General features: G+C 36.8%; 1 protein-coding gene across 2 annotated transcripts in view; it reads right to left on the bottom strand.

Annotated features, from left to right (window-relative positions):
• LOC149788863 (vacuolar protein sorting-associated protein 11 homolog) overlaps positions 1–22,170 on the bottom strand; it is an 80,166-nt gene that overhangs the window by 42,757 nt on the left and 15,239 nt on the right. For both annotated transcript variants that reach the window (XR_016424269.1, XM_089974978.1), the window contains exons 7-16: positions 16,422–16,563; positions 15,881–15,970; positions 14,715–14,851; positions 12,817–12,955; positions 10,931–11,010; positions 9,087–9,240; positions 8,441–8,587; positions 6,834–7,025; positions 4,507–4,612; positions 1,534–1,563 (exon numbers count right to left, since the gene is read on the bottom strand). Coding sequence is in view for 1 of the 2 variants with exons in the window: in XM_089974978.1 (XP_089831104.1) it covers positions 1,534–1,563; positions 4,507–4,612; positions 6,834–7,025; positions 8,441–8,587; positions 9,087–9,240; positions 10,931–11,010; positions 12,817–12,955; positions 14,715–14,851; positions 15,881–15,970; positions 16,422–16,563 (1,217 nt within the window). In the remaining variant the exon portion in view is untranslated. The remainder of the gene's footprint in view (positions 1–1,533; positions 1,564–4,506; positions 4,613–6,833; positions 7,026–8,440; positions 8,588–9,086; positions 9,241–10,930; positions 11,011–12,816; positions 12,956–14,714; positions 14,852–15,880; positions 15,971–16,421; positions 16,564–22,170) is intronic.

Genomic DNA, 22,170 nt, shown 5'->3' with positions numbered 1-22,170 from the left:
TAAAGTCTATTATTGAAACCCCATGTTGATATGACAAACCAGACATTATAAAGTCTTTTAGTGAAAACCCCATGTTGATATGACCAACTAGACATTATAAAGTCTTTTAGTGAAAACCCCATGTTGATACGACCAACTAGACATTATAAAGTCTTTTAGTGAAAACCCCATGTTGATATGACCAACTAGACATTATAAAGTCTTTTAGTGAAAACACCATGTTGATATGACCAACTAAACATAATAAAGTCTTTTAGTGAAAACCCCATGTTGATATGACCAACTAGACATTATAAAGTCTTTTAGTGAAAACACCATGTTGATATGACAAACTAGACATTATAAAGTCTTTTAGTGAAAACCTAATGCTGATATGACCATCCATTTAGGAAGAGTACCTTAACAAGACTTTCAAGATAACTGCTGCTCATTTTCCATTATGATCAACTAAACATCCATTCTGGTGAAAACCTGAAGTCAATATGACTTTCCATTCAGTGGGGAGTACTGACAACAAAAGATATTTGAGATGGCTACCATAGCATACTGGACATTAGATTGCCACTGTATTCATTTATAACCAACTAGACATCATAAAAGGTATTTTAGTGAAAACCAAATGTGGATATAACCATCGATTGGGAGGAATAATAAGATTTCCAAGATAGCCTTCAAGGCCTCCATATTGGATATCTGTGCAGCACCATTTTCATTTAGAATCAACTAGACCATGGGATGAAGATGTGTAAAGTGTACTTTTAACGTAGCTTTAACAATTTTTCAGTCATATCGCTATGTTGTCTGCAGTGTGACAGTTTATAGTGATGTCTAGCACTGGGGCACCATGCCAGACATGTAGCATGATGTCCCACCCAGTCACATTATCCTGACACCAGGCCAACCAGTCCTAACACTAACCTCTTAATGCTGAGCACCAAATGAGGTAGCTGTTAGTACCATTTTTGTAAGTCTTTGGTACGACTCAGCCGGGGATCGAACCCATGATCTCCCGCATCCGAGGCGAATGCTCTAACCACTAGGCCACCAGAACGGTCAAATCTCCAAGTAGTTTAGGTGCAGGACTAACAAACTTGTGGTAACAGACACACAGACAATGGATGATGGAAAACATACCATGTCCTAATCGTTTCTGGTCTATGACCAGCAGAACTAAATATTGCTAATATTGAGATAACGTATATTAGTTTTTACTTGAGGACTATTCTGACTGTTAGGACTATTTTTTGCATAGCAATGATCGTGCTTTTCCATATATATTGGCTTTAAATATTTTCATATAAATATTAAAAAATTGCACACACATCTAAATTTGACAGCGACTGAATACATTGATCTTTCTTGTTAAATCAATTCCAAAAACTACATACTTTTTAAAGATCTAAACCAACTATTACATGATTTATCTTAATCTGATCCAGTTACTATATGATTTTTTTCAAATCTAAGATAACTTATAAAATCATTTTTCTTAATCTAATTAGCATGTGTCAACACATGAATATGAATACATACCATCCAAATCTGACTGATCCACCAATAATCCTAAAATGAAAGAAAAAGAAACAAATAACATTCTCAGAGTCTATTCTACAAAAGAAAATTTAAGGTGACAAAATCACCCTCCACCTTTCCATCTGGAAAAAAAGTAAAGCACTTTCTGAATATAGAGGGATTCAATAAAGAAATAAAAGAGGACTTGAAATTGTAATGCATGATTTTCATGCATCCGTTAATTTTGACATGATTTTCATGCATCCTGTTAATTTTGACATGACTTTCATGCATCCTGTTGAATTTATGTAGTTTTCATGCATCCAGCTGATTTTGAACATTTTCATGCATCCAGCTGACATATTAGTGTGCCTCCAAAAATTGTGCTTCACAGAACAGATCCTGCTATCTTCAACATAATTAAATGTATCAGGCATCATAACTGGCTCAGAACCTACTCTGAAATTATAAACAATTCTGCAAAGGCAGAAAATATTTCTGAAAATCTGACCATGAAAGTATAAATTGCCCATAACAGTTGTCTCTACTGGTGAAAAAGAATTTCCAGGAATCCAAGACAAGACCATTTCTTCTTTCAACTGAATGCTCAAACCACATCTGATATCCTGAAGCAATAGCAAGATTTCAGGCTGGTCACCATGCCTACCAAACTGCATGTAGGATCAAGGATCAGCACCATTTTTCATTTTGGACCAACATACATCAAAATGTCTTTTGGTGAAAACCCTATGTCAATATGACCCGCAATTCAAAGGCAGCATTGTGACTATAATGGGAATAAAACTGGCACCATTTTTAATAAAGGTCATCATGGTATTATAAGAAGTCAGGTGGTGAAAACAACATGTCAAAATGATTGTTCAGGAGAAGTAGTGACATTTTCAAGATGGCTACGATGGCAGCCATATTGAATGTCAAATTAGCCCGATTAGTATTTAGGCTTAGCATCATAGCAAGTCTATTAGTAAAATCTCTGTGTTTTAACAGGACCATCCATTCGAGAGGTGAAGCAAAAACAAAGATTTTCATGATAGCTATTGTTGCAGTCATATTGAATATTTAAGTGCCATCATTTTCATTTAGGACCAATTAGAGTTTGAAGTGAATGCATAAATTTTCATGGCAATCCTCCAAGTAGTTCAGGAGTATTTGCAATAACAGGCTTGTGCTAATGGCTAGCTGAACAATGGAGAAAACAGGCTAGAAGCCACGAAGCTCTTGTGATCTATGAATATATAGCAGCAGTGTCTTAAAACCCCAAACTGCCGGCTGTCAACACATATGAATACATATATGAACCATTATGATACATGTGATAATTCACATAACAAAGTTATACAATTTTGAGAGTAATAATTTTACTACAAACAAATTCTGTTTCTGAATTCTCATTTCCAAATTTGCACAAAACTGATCATGGAAATAATCAGTAAAATATACTCAAATTCTTAAAGATGACCACAGAGTTTTCATAGAAATATGGTAAACTGTACCAAAAGTCTTAAAGATGATCATACAAGCATGTTTCAAAGAAATACTGCTTCAGCAATCAATTCTCTGTCCCTGGGCAGTACTAGCTCTGAACAAAGCAAAATAATTGACAGTTTATTTTTAGTAACATAGAAGTACTTTCAATAAGTACTTATCCAAAAGATGCATATACTGTGCTAAATAAGAGGCCTAAACAAATCTTTGCATCCTGCCAGATCTAGTCAGCAATATAAACATTATTTCCCTTTTCAAAATTATTTTTCACAATCATATCAAGATGCACTGTTAGCATAGAAAAAACCTTACAACAAGCAAAAGAAACCATGTGATAAAACAATAATAGGAACTGTTTCCCATGACCACTAATGAATCTGGGTGAGATGAGAAGGTAAATATCTTGCTTGTAGTTTGTATTCAATAGATGCTTGCAACTCCAGTTAAAAATTCTTGTGAGACTATGTGATATCTGATTCCAATTCACATGAACAGTAATGCTAGCTGAGGCTAAAAACCATATACAGCATAGGAAAAACAAAACTATTCAAGGCAATGACACTATGAAATGAAAACAATGTTTTGAAAATAGTTGGGTAACATTCATGTTTAGCTGTATTTACTAATGAATCACTGACTATATTTTGTCTGCCTCATGAAATGTTGACTATGACAGGACCAGTCTCATTTCTAGTTTAATGGTCATGCAGACATGCTGGATATTTTGGTGAGTTTCACACTCTTTGCATCCATATGGCTGTCAATATTTTAAGACTGGCTGTCAAAATGTTCCCTAGACAAAAACCTTTTAACTTGCATAGTGGCTGTCAATATTTTAAGACTGGCTGTTAAAATGTTCCCTAGATGAAAACCTTTTAACCTGCATCAATGGCTTTCTAAGTTTTCTCCAGAAAAGATTCTAAGGTATCATTAATGGCTGTCAATATTTTCCAGCGGAAAGAGACTTCACAACTTGCATCAACAGCTGTCTTTATTTTCCCAACAGAAGACTTTACAACATGCATCAATGGAATTTTACAACATGCATCAATGGGACTTTACAACTTACATCAATGGGACTTTACAACAACCTGAATTCACTGGTAATCAGGTCTGATTTTTTTATACAAATAATTCTGTTAATTTTGAGCTTCAAACTTACATCAAAAGCACTGAAAGGCTGAGACAACATAAAAGTAATTTAAATTAAAAGTCAGTTTTTAGGCTCATGACAAAAACTCTAAAGACATTATTTTGAAAAATTATTTGCATCCAGAGAATTATTGTTTTGTAGTGTTTCAAATAAACCACTGTGACACAGCTCAAAAAATGTTAAAAAATTTCTTGATTTCTCATACTTATTATTGCTCAGAAAATATTTAGAAACAATTTTAGTTTCCTGCACTTGTTTTTCCTCAAAAATATTTACAAAATTACTTACTCCTGCTTAGAAAATGTTTAGAAAATTCCTAAGTATAGTGTACATACTGTTGCTAGGTCTGTAGTCAGTACACAGTTTTTTGAGAAGCTCTGTGGTCTGATCAGGGATTTCACTCATCAACATCTTGCCATACTTTTTCAGGTTCTCATCTGCCTAAAATGAAAAGGATCTCAGACAAAAATCTGTTTATATTTGTTGTTTTAAGTCATACGACCGGCTGCTATATTCCCACATTAGCCAACTGCTGAAAATTACCAATACAGACACATGCCATAGGTACATCTTACATATACCAGAATATTGTACATGACTCAGTTTTTTACATGGAACTAAGTAAATAGCTTGTCATTGATTCTGACATGGAACCAATTAGATAGTTTGTCACAGATTTTGACAAGGAACCAATCAGATAGTTTGATACAGATTTCTACATGAGGACACTCAGCTAGCTTGTTACAAGTCCCAACTAATGTCGGTATGAATTTCACTCACACCATAACACTGCATATAAAGTCAATAAGAAATTCACTGACCCCCATTAGATCCTACATAAGGTCAGCAGGAATTTTGATGACCCCATAAAATCGCATATAAGGTCAGTAAGATATTCACTGACCCCATACAATACCACATAAGGTAAATATGAAAATACACAACTTAATGTGCAACTACTTTGATAAACCAGATCAAATGTGTCATAATGCCTGAAAAAAGGGCTATAGTGGCAACAAATGGAAGGGAAGGCAAAGAGTGCATACTATTTTAAAGTCCTAAACCCATTCCAAGTTTAAATCAGACACAAAAGACGTTGTTGCTAAAACTGGCCTCAAAACATTCATATTAATAGCTCGATTTGTAACACCCATATTCGCTCACTGCAGACCTAAAATTCCATCTCTAAAAAGATCAAAAATGAGTGAAAAACAAAACTGCATTGCAACATAATCTGATTAATTATGTATGCATACAAAACACGCACAGCAAATTTCAACTGGCTACCTCATGTACTTTTTTTTTTCACCTGTAGCTAATCAGGTTCTTTTTAAAAACAGTCATTTTTAGAACTATATACAAATTTGCAAAATTGCTGTAAAGGCCTGTAAAAGTAAATCCTGTCATCTACATGTATATAAAATTAAGCCTGCATAATATTTCAATTGTCTGCATCAAGTGGTTTTTGAGAAATCATATGAACAAGGTTGTTGTCACAAAAGTCTAAGTTCGATAACGTTAAAAACTGTATTCAATGACAAATTACATTAATGGCATGAGAATCTAATCAGGTCATTTTCAAATGCATACAAACAAACCCACCAAATTTAATATATTTACCTGAAAGTGGTTTCTGCATAACTGTGCTAACATAGTTCAAGTCCAGTTATGGCATACACGCCATCCCCCCAAGAGGTGTAAGCATAATTATTGCTATTATAAGTGGCAAAAATGTGTAATTTGAGCATAAAATGTGTAATCAATACATTATATGTCAGAACTACAACTTTCAGTAAGTATGGATAAGAAACATTGATACATCTAACTTGGTTCTGCAGCTGATCAAAATTCTTGTCACAAAAGGCAAAATCCATATGGATTAGAATCAGAATACAAACACAAAATATACTGAAAAAATATTTATATTCATTACTCCCTTTAACTAGTCTACATGTGTAACTTTTGCCGAATGATCCCAAGCTGGAATACTGTAATGATTATAGTCAGGTGCTCAGAGTGGTGTAGTACAATAATCTCATATTCTTCTTTTAAAGTTTGTAAAGAGGTGTTGATTTGTCCAATTTTCACATCTGACATGTTTTGAAGTTTGAAAAGATCCATCTGTTCTAACATTTTCCATCAGATATCATCCACAACCATAAAGCATTTCACTTAACATCTGGTGCCATTTTCTTTAAATGTACAGACTGGTAAATAAGGAAAGTACTATTATGGTATTATTATGCAGCAGTCACCTTTTTAAGAATATTCTCAAATTTATATGAATGGAATTAAAGAAATGATACTAAAAATGACAAAAACGTTTTATTACTTTATTTTAATTGTATTTTTTACTGTATGAAAAAAGTGTAATCCATATCCAGTCTAGTGTAAGATGTAATTTCGTGAAAAAAATCGTAATGTTTATGCCAAAAGTGTAATGGAGATCTAATCAAGATATTATATACCAATACATATAATGCCTACCAAAATTTCATTTGCTGTCTTTGCATAATTGTACTAACTAGTTTCTTGGGATGTGTGAACAGCTGTACCAATAGATGGACAGGCCGGGCCAAATTCAGACGATGTTGTGCAAGAAGGAGGTGCATTGAAACTGATGGCAGATATAACCAATCAGTAACTGTCACTAATGTCATACCTCAGCAAATTCCAAGTTCCCAATATATTCCAGTGCTTTCTGGTAGTCTTTGATCTTCTCCAACTGAATGCGCAGATACCATTCATGTTTTTCATGCTTCTCTGCCAGAAACAAAGCATGTTCATAGTATCCTGCCTGGCGACACACTTTAATGGCTGTTTCCACGTCAAAGTCAACTTCACGGTCTTTGGTCTAAAATTCAGAGCAAGAAAAATGCTCAAGTATCATGTTAAAGTCATTATATTTAAGAATCCTGCCTAGGAACATACTCTAGTCACTGTTTCCATAACAAACTTCAATTCATGATCTTTTGTAGAAATTCTGAACATGAGAAAATGAAAGACTCTTCTTTTTTATCTTTCTTTTACAGCTTAATAACATCTTTCTCAACTTATAAGAGACATCAGGCTCCTGTTCTGCAAATCACCTACTGTACATCATGGATGACAAAGAAGTTATTGATAATTTAAAACATGTACTTGAGCTCAAGATGTCCCCTGTGCTCAGCAGATGTAAAGTGTATCACAATAAAGTTCAAGTTCCAAAACTGACTAGCCAAGCTAGAAAGAGTTGGTACAAGAGTTGTAACTGATCAAGCAGGTGAAGATTTATTATCTGCCCATGTCAAACAAAGTGTAAAAAACCTAAAAGGACTCAGGGTACTAATTCAGTTCCAATAGTAAACCTATGTAAATACCATGATATTAAAAATTCAATAACTTTAAATCTCTGAATGCTCAAAATCAAACCTATATTATTCATTACAGAGGCATCTGGATGACAGCTTCTGTGTAGCAAAAAAGATATGAACCATAGTTATATAGACAAAGGGAAGCACCTCTTACAGATAAACTTTGTATCATCTTAAACCAGCCCACCAATCAAATCCCATTAAGGAGTTTCCATCCTCAACAACAGCCAAGTCTGGAACGATCCTTGGTGATGTTTGCTTCCTTTTAAAACTGGGCTTTGCGAAGAGCATCTGCAGTTCTATTATGAATGTATGCATGTACTACTGGGTTAAATGGCACATCAGTTCTATTATGAATGTATGTACGTACTACTGGGTTAAATGGCACATCAGCACAATCATGATGATACAGAATTAAATTTAAATCCGAAAATGAAAGATGAGCACAATAAAGTGTAAAAAGCTTACAAATATATAAAGTCAAATTTGCTATATATACCACACTCTTCACAGCTGAAACACACAAAACCTACGGCAAAATGATAGCCTTCATTAGTCAATATCACATGCTTACCAAACTGTAGTTGTTCTGATTAGAGTGATGAAGTATGTCCAGGTTAGAGTTGAATCAGTTAATAAAAATGGTGCAATAGTACATAGCCATTTTGTGACTTATTTGTGTCACTTATACAATAATCTTATAATCAACTTGTCCTGCTTGTCACAGTAAAGTTGTCCAGTTATGAGACCTCTTTGAGGTTAGTGGAGCATGTGACACTAAATGGCTCTCTGTGCCTTGTGCTATCAGCTTACCATTATAAATTCATCCAGTTTTGAGACATCTTTGAGGATAGTGGAACATGTGACACTAAATGGCTCTCTGTGCCTTGTGCAATATTGTAAACTATCCACTTACCATTATAAATTCATCCAGTTTTGAGACATCTTTAAGCTTGGTGTAGCAGTTGAGGAGGAGGGTGGTGTGTTCCTCTGTAGCCATCTGTGCCTTGTGCAGTGCCTGCAGGTACTTGGTCAGATTATGAATCCTCTGGGAATCCAGAAACTGGGACATACCAAAAATACAGGTCAAGTTAAATCAAAGCCAGTTCAGGAGATCATGGGCAAACAATTTTTTTTTAAATCAATATATAAGGATCTGAATGTAACATGCATGGTGCATAGATGGATGGAAAGAAATTATGCCAAGAGCAAGCCAGATCCCTCCCTACCTGGATAACCAGACTCTTAAACCTAAACAATATAAAGGTAACTTAGTGTTTTTCCGAGATCATATTTATATAGTATTATACAATTACAGACCTTTGCTGAGGTACTTATAAAGTAATGACATTAATGAATATGACTTACGACTTTTGAACTGACACAAGTGGCCTCGAGCCAGCAGATTGGTAAGACGTTCTGATCATTGACGCTGTTTATCAAAAAACCTTAAAATGTTCCCATCTAGTTGTGTGATATGGAAATACAGACTGAACATCAAACATCAAATCAACCATGCAAGACTAAGTGGTTAAATACATCATATAGGATAAAGATCCCACCTTTCTAATGACGTAGGAAGCCTCCAGCTTGCCAATGGTTTTGATGTACTGGTCAATGGCACCATCATGGTCTCCCTTGCTGTACAGGTGGTCACCGTACTGTGTGAAAATGTCAATCAGCCCTTCCTGGTCATATTGCTGACTGCGAGCAAGGCTACAATATAAAGTAATATCCAACATTAATCACTTCTCTCTCTTTCCAGTTAATTCATGTATTAATTAAAATTATTAGTCTTTCTAAAATGTTGCCTCAAATATTTATATCTTTATTGCTGCAATTGTATTGTTATGAACCTAGCAACTACAATGTCTATGAATAATTTTTTTGAGTTTATGAGAAGAAAGGTACATAATATGTTTTTTGTCTTTTTTGTTTTTAAAAACTAAAAATGTGTTTGTCCTGTACATAGAATGCCGCTGATAATTAGTCTGTGTGGAAAATTTGTGTATGAATTTGACCTTGTTTTTACATCAATACTGTTTCATAATATAAACACTGTCTTTAACAACCAATTGTGTCACCAAAATATTATACAAATAAAAAAATGCAAACCACATTTAGTTTACTGATAAATAGAAAATAAGATATTACCCTTCGTATATATTTAAACACTACAGTACACAAATTGATCCACTTTACTGAGAAAAGGAATCAATGTTGAAGACTGATTTGTCTCCCTTCGCACACTCTTCTGTTGTAAATATCAAAGAAGCCTACAATCATATTAGTGATAACCACAGATTTTGTCAGAGTTATACATTAGGAGGTGCTCACCAGTTTCATATTTTGCATAGGGCTAGAATTTCAAAGAAAAAGAATTTCCCCAGGTGTCCTCACTGGTTATACTGGCTATTTAAAAAGGACCTTGTATATCTTAGGTATTATTCAAAGGCTCTTTAATTCCCTTTATTTTGGTATATGATTGATGGGTGTAATATGGGTTATAGAGTATACAGCTTGGCCTTACTTCATATGTGCACCTCTCAAAAAACTGCTAGCTTCGCTTGGTCATTTTCATTTCCTCGACTTCAGAGGTAAATTGTATAAAAAAGAGCCAATAACGTTTTTTTACATTTTATATATTTGTAAATTCATTCATTGCATTTTCGGAAGCTGTTATAGTCTAGTCTGACAAAATTCATTTTCCCTATTTTAACAACTGCTAAAGTTAGTGTACTTTAGACTAATTCAGGCTGCTTTTTTTTAACACAAGGGAGCAGTCCTTTTAGCTAGCAGTGTGCTGAGATCGTTTACAATTTCCACAAGTACAATATCCAATGAAATTTCAGCCAAATTATATGAAAGTAACATAGAGGCATTCCAACATCCTATCCACTGTGAATGTTGCAAATGTAAACAACTTCACCTTACACTAGCCACTTTATCAGAAGTTCAAAATATCTGTACAGGGCCCTATTAATTCTGCCATTGGCTCAAGATGAAAAAGTTTTTCCTTTGCCATTATTTTCAAAGAATTACCTTGAAAGAAGCTTCTGGCTCACTTTATTCAGAGATCTGCTTGATCATAAGTTGTTGAATGTGTCAGCTGATTTTATTACTGTCTTCTGACAATACCTTTAATTAGTCCACCTAGCACTGTGAATAAATTAAAGCAGAAAGCAGCTGCATGGCCCGAGTAAAATTCCTAAGCTTACATTCCAACCTGATTTGCTGGGTTTCTGTTTCAACAGCCTTACATATAAACAAAACATACTTGCTGTCTGAAGAATTCTGTACTATTTAAAGTTAAAACATTCTGAAAATATGGTGTTCTGAAAATTGGTGGACCTATCTGGGTCAATTAATGTACACTAAAACCATCATGACTGATTTAATTTCTTACCTAATTGCCAATGTATAATTATTCTTCTTGAACAACATTTCTAACTTTGTCTGGGTATCTTTTTCCTGCAACTGATATAGCTGAAAATATAAATAAGAGATGAATAAATTGATACACGTGCATGAATTTCCATTTAGAAGTTAACGTGCAGTGAATCCATTCTTTTAAGTCTTTAATTTTTTATTTAGTTAATCATTAACACTATTGTACTATATAGCTTTGTAACATAAGATCCTACTTCGTTTAACTGTTAGAGAAAAGATGACAAAAATTGCATTATACTTTTAAACTGAATTAGGATTGATATATTTTCTACATTTAATTTGAAATATTGCTGAAAGAGGGGTTGATCTGCATGCTGCCTGTTTATGTCCATCCAGCATGCTTTTCGGACTTGTATTCAATATCGTTACTTTCATTAACACTTTCACAGCTCAAATAATTTAATATATGCCTAGTTAATAACTTTAAAAGTCATTGTCACTATCATCAGCCATTATCTGCCAAATGAAATCGCCATCTGAAGATACTCCCAGCAATCAGGGTCCATGCTGTTCTGTTCTACTAATTACTCCCAACAATCAGGGTCCATGCTGTTCTGTTCTACTAATTACTCCCAAGAATCAGGGTCCATGCTGTTCTGTTCTACTAATTACTCCCAACAATCAGGATCCATGTTGTTCTATTCTACTAATTACTCCCAAGAAACTACATAGTCAAAGATTTGTTAGTACAATATGTGATTTCAGATCTGGGTCTGTGCATTTTGCAGTTGGACTCGACATAAAAACAAACATATACATGATATTTGTTTTGTTTTTTTTTATTAAAATAAATCATTTAAAAGATTTAAATCATAAATTAAATTAGTAATACATAGTCTAACGTCAGTCACATCCACCACTCATTTAGACTTCAACTTGTTCTGAGGCTACATATCAAATACTACAAATGCATATCATCTACCGAAGGGCCCCGAGTGGCCTTAATCACTCTCTGTTATGGATCACTGCCATCTCACCTCTGTCTGCGTGTGTTTGAGTCTTGAATTCGGCTAATCTGGGTATGTGACAAAGCTTGCCAGTAGCTACAACAACATATCATCTACCAAATGCCACTGTCTTAATATAGTTATTTCCCCTGCCTTTATCTGTTCACATATATTTGCAGAACCTGGTTAATCACATGCCATCTCTTGGCAAAACATCAAGCAAATAAGTGGAATGTACTGTATTTTATACCTGGCAAGGAATTACTGGATTTTCTGAATAAAATAATCATGATAAACCACTAGGGTTGAATAATATATTTTCTCACTGCCAGTCAAAAGACACTGAAACCCAAGAAATTTTAAGTTATTTTTTTATGCTTGTGTAGTTGAACAATAAGCATCGTCGCTTCCCATTAAAGACAAATCTAGTTCAAATCCAATAAGGTCAAAAAATGTGCAATTAGAATTGAAATTCATTCAGTTCACCACTGGAATTTGTTTGGAGCTCTATTCTTTTGGACATGTGATAGAATTTCTAGGGCTATTTAGGATTTAATTCACAACGCTCTACGTTCTTTTTAAATTTTCACTTTGTATTCCAGGAAAATAAATTGTTTGTTGAATTTTACAAAACTTGTTGGGTTTTGCTCTTTTCTGTTATTTAGTTTAAGGCCACAGAGTCGTCAACATTGGAAAAATTGTTGCAGGTAAAAATCTTCATTATCTCCCCCACACAAAGGAAAACCAATATTTCTAGTACGATATATTTCTTCACAAATACTTCCCCAATCATAACACCTTGGGAGAACTACTACTACCAACGTGTTTAAAGAAGAAATAAATATATATCATAACGTATATTTCTTTAATATAACAACCTTTAGTTCAAACAGACCTTTCTGTCACCACTTAGCACATAGAGGGAGCCCCATTCACTGAGCACATCAATAACATCAGGGTATGGTGCTGTGTGGGCAACAAATTTGTTCTGCATGTCATACACCGTCACCGTATGCATCTCCAGGTTATGGCTACTGGAAATAAGAATAAAAAATATCAACCCATTTTAGTTAAATGGTAGGGAATAATGACAATCGTATTTGATCCAAAAATAGCAACATTAACAAAAGTCTGTTCTAAATTTTGAGGCTTTGCTCAACAAATGGTGTGCTGCCATTTGCAACATGGGGTATAGCGTTTGGGTGGTCAGAAGGTATTTATTTTTAATTACGTACGAATGGTGGGGATAGTGTTGGGGGTCATCAGAAGGTATTTATTTTTAATTACGTACGAATGGTGGGGATAGTGTTGGGGGTCATCAGAAGGTATTTATTTTTAATTACGTACGAATGGTGGGGATAGTGTTGGGGGTCATCAGAAGGTATTTATTTTTAATTACGTATGAATGGTGGGGATAGTGTTGGGGTCATCAGAAGGTATTTATTAGGTATTTATTACTAATTACATATGAATGGTAGGTTATTGAAGAATAACCAAAGCATTCTGTATCGATCATTCTAATTAAAATATAATGGGTTTTTAAAAAAAAGTACATTCCTACTTCCCGACTCAACCCTCATATTTTACTTCTGGAACAGCGTTCATGGATTCAGCTATGCTACCTTTGGTAAATACTCTATTTTTAAGGCAATATTTATTGGCAGAGGTGTAAAAAAGCTTGGATCTTTATCAATGGAACCACCGCAGTGTTGCATCTAGGATCCCAAAGGCATGACACATTATCTCCCAACCCCAACACAACAATTTAAAGGTACAAACTAAAACTGAAGTACACAATGCACAGCAATTAGATATTTCTTGTTAGCTTTGACAGTTTTGCATATTAACTTTGTCATCTGCACTGAGCAGTCTTATTTTCAATGGTCACTTATGTTACTGCAATTCTTGTTTTAACATGTGGTCAGCTGACTCATGTAAACATTAACATGTGGTCAGTTGACTCACGTAAACATTAACATGTTTAATTATCTGCTTAACTTGAAATGAATAAAAACCCATTTTTCTTAATTACCTTTTCTTCTTCAAATTAATAAATCAACAAATTGTGCATTCAATTTAGGGGTCTCCTGTCATTAATTCAACCTCAAAATAACTTAAATCTTCCTTGTCATAGAATTTAGCCTTGAAAATACATTAGAACAGGGTCACCTCAAAAACTTGTTATCGCAACTTTGATGACTACCACAAACCTTTAATGTTTTCTTTGTGAGATAGATCGTTTTAATGTGGCCCTAATATTTAACAATGCAAATATTTTGACAAATGGTTCTCAAACTTTTATTTCCCAAACCACTTGAACAATGCTGTGTGTCTCGGCACTTAAATCTGCCTAATATTGACTGTACTGTTATAACTATTGTAAAGCACTTTGCATAAAAAGCAATGCTTAAAAAAATTAACATTTTCTGTTCCACAAATAAAACCATATGACCAATTTTAATACTAATAGTCTTTCCATTCTGGGGCCCCGAGTGGCCGAGTGGTCTAAAGCACTCTCCATTACGGATCACTGCCATCTCACATCTGTCTGCGTGGGTTCGAGTCTCGGATTCGGCTAATGTGGGTATGTGAGAAAGCTTGCCAATAGCTTCTTGTGGAACGGTGGTTCTTTCCGGGGTTTACATGGCCCTCATAATGCACTTTGAGAATTCTGATTTAGATGATTTATAACCATGAGATGCAGTTAGTTTGTCTTGTTTCCTGTCATTGTGAATTTCTTTCATATTTTTATACATTTTTTATCAGTATGCATCATAAGAAAAACGGACATACGAAATCGGTGCCTTCAAGAGGGATTTGCTTTCTTTTCCAACAATAATGAGGTAGCCACGGAACCATTCTAGTCTGAGTTTCTCTCCTTCAATTACTACACAGGGACCCCGACAGTCTGGCTGGTAAAAATACACTCCCTGAAAAAAATTTGACAAATATTTATCAATTTGCAAATTGCCTCAACCACTAAAGTATTTCTAACACTCAATGAAAAAAAGGAGATTAGAAAGCTTCTGATAATTTTTGTGTAGCTTCTGACAATTTTTGTGTACTTTCATTTACTAGAATATTACTTTATAATGAGACTTTAATGTGACATGTAGTCATTTTTATTACATAAATCTGACTTAATTATTAGTCATTCCAAGTCTTAAGCAGCAAACACTCTCAAGAACATAATTCATGTATGTATGGCCACTTTATACTGCAGTAACTTCAAATCAGGCCAGGTTAAATTGAGGTAAATTGATGTGAGTCACCTTATAGTGACGTAAATTCATTATACCACCTTATCGTGAGATAAATTGAAGTGAGTCACCTTACAGTGAGGAAATTCATGTGAGGAAACCTTACAGTAACAAACTGATAAGAACACCTTAGAGTGAGGTAAATTGATGTGGTGCCAATTTATAATGTAAATTTATGTAATGCGACCTTATAGTGAGGTACATTCATGAAGTCTCTCATAATAAGTTCACAAAATACAAAACATGAGACCCAAGTGGAGGCCAACTTATATAAAAGTTCCAGCAACGCTCTCATGACTGCACAAAATACAAACAAAATGACTTATGTTGTTAGGCCAATTTAAACCAAGGCAAATTCCATCAAGGCTCTCATGACAGTGTAGAAAACACAAACAAGAGGCCCAAGTTGGCTTGATGTCACTCAAAATCCTGAGTGCTAACAATCCTGATATCTGTCTGAAAGACCACTACAAATCAGATTCACAAGCCACCATAAAAACAACAAAATATCAAATATGTTCCTCCTCCCCCAGGTACATTTAAAAGGAATAGCCTTAGACTATAAGTTCAGCCATTTGTGTTACCTATCTATGATTGATCTGCTTGAAAAGATAAGCAAGCATTGTATTACAGAAAGAAAAGAAACTTAGCCACTGGAAGAAAATAAGCTAGTTGTATGTTGTGATAAGAGACACTTACATCCTGCCGCCCTATAACAAACTGATGGTCTTGGTTACTGTCACTCATCACACTGCATCCTAGGGAACAACCAAACTGCTCAAGATTGGTCTGCAATGTTAATTAATTAATTAATTAATTAATGGTTGAAAAATGTATAATATGAAAGTAACGATGTCAAGGAAACAATTTTAAAAACACTTCAAGTTTTTAATGGCACACAAAATATTGTGCAAATTTACTGTGTAATGAACTTATCTCTTAAAAATAATTTCTGCACAGATTAACAGATTACATGTTCTGCTTCTAGCGAATAACCTCAGAAATTTTCAAACAATAGATTTTTAACCTAACACCAAGGACTGTCAGTATATATGGAATGTATATATGGAATGTCAATCTTTAGTACTGCCTGATACCATTTGAATAAATGGTGCAAGTACCTGCCTTTTTCACAAATTAAGCTCCACATAAACGTTCACAATTATGTGTTTGAAAACTAATATTGTTGTGAACACCGTGATTAAGATATTATGAAAATTGATGTGATCCACTGTTGTACCGTTTTATCCTTAGCACTCAGATTGATGGAGAGTACACAGTTATCTGTAGCCACAAAGAGGATGATGTTCTTCCCTGTGGGTCTAAAGGCCAGTCCTGTTATGGGTTTTTGGTTTTCATAGACTGTCCAGGTTTTACTGTGCCTAAAATGCATAGAAATAAATCAACATCTAATATCAATTAAATGTGTTAATAAGCTAATGCTTACAGAATCCCAAACCCTCCAACTCTTTAGTTCCCAACTTTCCATTATTAAGTCCTAACAGAAACCCCCACCCAGACTCTCTCACTAAGTAATGTTAATTCAAATTTGTAAATGCTTAGAGAATCCCCCACCGAGACTCTCCCACTAAGTAATGTCAATTCAAGTTTGTAAATGCTAACCATATCCCCCCCCCGACTATACCACTAAGTAATGACAAGTTTGTAAATACTTAGAAAATCCTCCATCCAGATTCTCCCACAAAGTAAAGTCAATTCAATTTTGCAAATGCTTACAAAATCCCCCACCCAAACTCTTTAGACCTCAAATTTTCCACTAATATCAATTCAAGTTTGTAAATGTTTGGAGAAGCAATGATACCCAGTCAAAATGCGAAGTCTTTGCTGTAAACCTGAAAAGAGATCTGTACAAATGGTTTCAAGAAAGCTTTCTTTAATAAAATACTTTCTCTTAAACACTGTCTGAAACTCAGTTTAAAGTACACTGGTAATGCTGACAAAAAACAAGATATATGTTTAAGTAATAGTCCCAGGAGTCTCTGCATGACTCCTCCACACAAAGTCAGGGGTCTCTGCATGACTCCTCCACATAAAGTCAGGGGTCTCTGCATGACTCCTCCACATAAAGTCAGGGGTCTCTGCATGACTCCTCCACATAAAGTCAGGGGTCTCTGCATGACTCCTCCATATAAAGTCAGGGTCTCTGCATGACTCCTCCACACAAAGTCAGGAGTCTCTGCATGACTCCTCCACACAAAGTCAGGGGTCTCTGCATGACTCCTCCACACAAAGTCAGGGGTCTCTGCATGACTCCTCCACATAAAGTCAGGGGTCTCTGCATGACTCCTCCACACAAAGTCAGGGGTCTCGGTATGACTCCTCCACATAAAGTCAGGGGTATCTGCATGACTCCTCCACACAAAGTCAGGGGTCTCTGCATGACTCCTCCATACAAAGTCAGGGGTCTCTGCATGACTCCACACAAAGTCAGGAGTCTCTGCATGACTCCTCCACACAAAGTCAGGGGTCTCTGCATGACTCCTCCACATAAAGTCAGGGGTCTCTGCATGACTCCTCCACATAAAGTCAGGGGTCTCTGCATGACTCCTCCACATAAAGTCAGGGGTCTCTGCATGACTCCTCCATATAAAGTCAGGGTCTCTGCATGACTCCTCCACACAAAGTCAGGAGTCTCTGCATGACTCCTCCACACAAAGTCAGGGGTCTCTGCATGACTCCTCCACACAAAGTCAGGGGTCTCTGCATGACTCCTCCACATAAAGTCAGGGGTCTCTGCATGACTCCTCCACACAAAGTCAGGGGTCTCGGTATGACTCCTCCACATAAAGTCAGGGGTATCTGCATGACTCCTCCACACAAAGTCAGGGGTCTCTGCATGACTCCTCCATACAAAGTCAGGGGTCTCTGCATGACTCCACACAAAGTCAGGAGTCTCTGCATGACTCCTCCACACAAAGTCAGGGGTCTCTGCATGACTCCTCCACATAAAGTCAGGGGTCTCTGCATGACTCCTCCACACAAAGTCAGGGGTCTCTGCATGACTCCTCCACACAAAGTCAGGGGTCTCTGCATGACTCCTCCACACAAAGTCAGGGTCTCTGCATGACTCCTCCACATAAAGTCACAAGTCTGTGCATGACTCCTCCACACAAAGTCAGGGGTCTCTGCATGACTCCTCCACATAAAGTCAGGGTCTCTGCATGACTCCTCCATATAAAGTCAGGGTCTCTGCATGACTTCTCCACATAAAGTCACAAGTCTGTGCATGACTCTACCACATAAAGTCAGGGGTCTCTGCATGACTCCTCCATATAAGTCAGAGGTCTCTGCATTACTCCTCCACATTATGTCAGGAGTTTCTGCCTGACTCTTCTATATAAAGACATGAGTCTCTGGATGAATACCATATAAAGATTACCTGCCTGTAAACGAATAAATAGTTCTGAATTTTCAGTATACTTTATAGACAGGTCTCAATAACCGTAGGACTAAGCACACTAATATTGACGTAAAAGAGAAGCTCTTTTACCTAGTTCAAAATCTCAATTCCTATCTCCAAAAAAAAGCCAAAATATCAGAGATATTGGCCACTATCAGGCTATATCATTCAGGAAAATATCTGAAATGTAGGACACTAAAAGAACACATCATCCAGGGAAAATATTTGAAAGCAAATTTTTAAAGTAAATTATGTTTCTCCAAGAATACATACCCAATCACATAATATTAGGAATATTAGCCTGCTACCTCGCGAATACAGCCCTACTAAAAGACAAAAATCATCTTATTGTCTATTTTTAGATAGACAAAGGGCAGTAACTCTTGCTCATTACTTCCCCTTGATACCATCAGGTGTTGCCCGTTTTTAGCTGAGTGAGATATTAATGCAGATGCTTGCATTGCAGGGTGGTTTGGAGGGTTTTTAAGTAAGCACATAACCACTTCAACCACAAAGCAAGGTTTTGAGGGGTGTGGTCTTGTTTTCAGACCTTGACCTGGAGGAAGTGATATTTGCACATGTCACGACTTTTGTGTCTGTCTGTCTCAAATAGTGCTTGAGGGTGCAGACATGAGGCTACTCTGATATAGTGAGATGTCAGAGTATACCAAGCATATGACTCCCTTCAGCCAAGAATAAAGGGCATGAAGCATGATATCCAGAGTTCTGTTTCAGAGATTGCTCGAAACTTCGGAGCAGTAAGCCATGTGAGAACAGGCATCTCAAGTAGTGCTTGAGGATCCAGACAGGATCTCACATGGCTGATCTCTAGACTTGTCTATGGGAAAGAGAGGATAAAAATGATGACTCATCGGTTACCTATGGATGGCAACTGATTCTTGGCAACTAGGCCTGGTTGTGTAAGGAGGATTTCTGAACGATCCAAACCAAACAGAAGATAGTTCGGGATGACTGAAAGGGCATGTAGCTCACTGATCCTGCATGTGAAAGATAAAACTATCAGGAAGCATGTCTTGTATGACAGGAATTTTAACGAAGCATGGGTGAGAAGTTCAAAGTTGTTTGAGTTGAGCCAAATTAGAACCCAAGACAAATTCCATTTTGGAAATAATGTTATGGATTTCGGTTGCTGGATATCAAATTGTCTAACAGATCTGACAGATCTTTATCATGCCCAATGCCATAATGTCGGAATCTGTCCGAGATCACTGATCCCTGAGGGCACGAACAGAATCTTGCATGGCTTCTGTTCTTGACCTGGCTTTGAAACAAAGCAAGCAGGGACACTGGTTAACTATGAACAGACAATATTCTGTTCTGAGCTATGAATCCTGATGGTTATCTTGAGAACCACGGTACCATCTGATCTGAAGAGAATTCTGGTGAACATTAAGGGGGATGCAGCCCTCTTACCCTGCATGCTGAAGCTAAAGCTGTCAGTAAATGTGGTCTGTAGGATAGTGATTTTAGCAATGTGGTGGCTAGAAGTTCAAAAGGATTTTAATCTAGCCATGTTATAAAAGAATGATTGGATCCCTTTAGAGACAAATAACGGATATCGGTCAAGAAGACCAATATTTTCTAAAAGAACATAAAGGTCTCCATCCCCCACAGACATGCTGCCATGATATCGGAATTTGTCCAATATCATTTCAACTGTTTCTCCTCCAAGAACATAGCCAGAGAAAACTGGCCAGTTGAGGGATAGAGGCACACAGATGGGCAATATACGTGGTTACTCTCAAGATTCTCTCCAAAAATGAAGGTTTGAATTGTCTGACTCGCAAGGCTGTACTGGTAAAGACCGAGCATGTAGAAGAAGAGGATGGTCAATTCAGGTTGGCCGGAATCTTCATGGGTGTATTATCATTGGGAAAATTAGATCGATGATACAGGGCTTGTGCCCTAAAAGAGGGGCTATTGGAGTCATCTTGCCCTTCTAACCCATAATTGTAGCACAATAGGTGGGGTGGCACAGGCCCATGAACCCTCCCTGATGGCTGTCAGTGCTTCTCACAGCTCAAGCTGCTGAGTCTTGAACTGGGGGGATGATGATGAGTAGCTGTTGCCAAGCGGTCGATCATCAGATGCACTTGAAATGTGTGAATCTGAGTGATGACCAACTGATGGAGAGGACATTCTGTGTGAAGGACATGACCCCTTCTGGATTGATTCTCGGTTAAGCCACTGATGCAGCAAGAATTTGTCTGAATTGTATGTTGATATGTGGATTGCTGCAAACACGTAGAAAAATGCCAAATCAGAACACTGGACAAGTGGTCTGGTATCTCCCTCCTTGAGGACATAGGTCACCACCACAGTGTTGTTGGATCGAAAGAAGACCATTTCACTCCCCAGGATCAATCTTTACAGAAATGAAAGGTACTGATGACAGCCTTCCTTTCTGGGATACTGATGTGTAGAGGCCATTCGCAAGGTGTTGCCAATGGTACTGAAGGTCAGCAACAGGTTGTTACTCCCACCATGTGCACAGGTGTCGGTACTTTACATTATTTCCGCCTGGGGTTCTTCAATGGTATTCCAATGGTCAGCTAGCCTGGATTGCCCCACTGATGTAGATGTGATCAAATTTCAGGTGTGATCATGACTGCTTGATTACGAAAACATAAAATGAGGCGTTAATGTGCTGGCAAGGCTCGCATAACAAGTCGGCCGAGTGGGGTCAAGTCCGCTGCCATATAATAGCTGAGGAGTTGCAAGAACTCTCCTAATGAAATCCAAGTCTTGAAATCGACTCAAGGAGTTTGATGATTCTAGAAGCACAAACAAAAGGGAACATGCCAGATTTCAGTTAGTTAAGAAGTCTGTGCCCAAAGGGATCAAATTCTGGGATGTACGGATGTCTGAACTTCCCAGTTCATGAAAAGGCCTGGATGATCTAGCAGAGAAGGAAGATCATTCTGCCTTGGAGTAACATAGAAATTACCATGTGTTTCTTTAAGATGCTGCCCAGGTATACTGCTGTCGATGTAGATGATAATGCCCTAAACAGGGAGATGGCAGAGCCCCTAGTGTGAGTGAAAACACAAGGGTTGTTGAGGGCTGAGGGGAACAATGGTGAGCTGACAACGGTGTGGCAGTAAACAAGGAAATTAGCAACAGATGGGATGGATGGGGAAGTAAGGTCCAGCTTGAGAAAGTAGATTATCCAGGTTATTAGGTAAAAACACGTTTAACAAAGAAATGTTACTGTATAACATAATGTTAAATACTCTTTAAGGCACAGAAAGACCAGCAGCTTTGATTGAATAGGGATTTTGCTTATTGTGGCCCAATTATTGCTGGATGACAGCCACTACCATAGAGATGGACCAGCAACTTGGATTGAATGAGACAATGGTGTTTGTGGTACTACCCCCAAGATAGACTAGCAACTTGGATTGAATGAGACAACAGTCTTTGTGATACTACCCCCAAGACAGCCTAGCAACTTGGATTGAATGAGACAATAGTCTTTGTGATACTACCACCAAGACAGACTAGCAACTTGGATTGAATGAGACAATAGTCTTTGTGATACTACCCC

The sequence above is a fragment of the Sinohyriopsis cumingii genome, chromosome 11 (assembly GCF_028554795.1).
Source record: "Sinohyriopsis cumingii isolate HCF-2022 chromosome 11, ASM2855479v2, whole genome shotgun sequence".
NCBI classification, from domain to species: domain Eukaryota; kingdom Metazoa; phylum Mollusca; class Bivalvia; order Unionida; family Unionidae; genus Sinohyriopsis; species Sinohyriopsis cumingii.
Note: the sequence above shows the minus strand (reverse complement) of the source record. Positions and strands in the feature narration are given on the sequence as shown.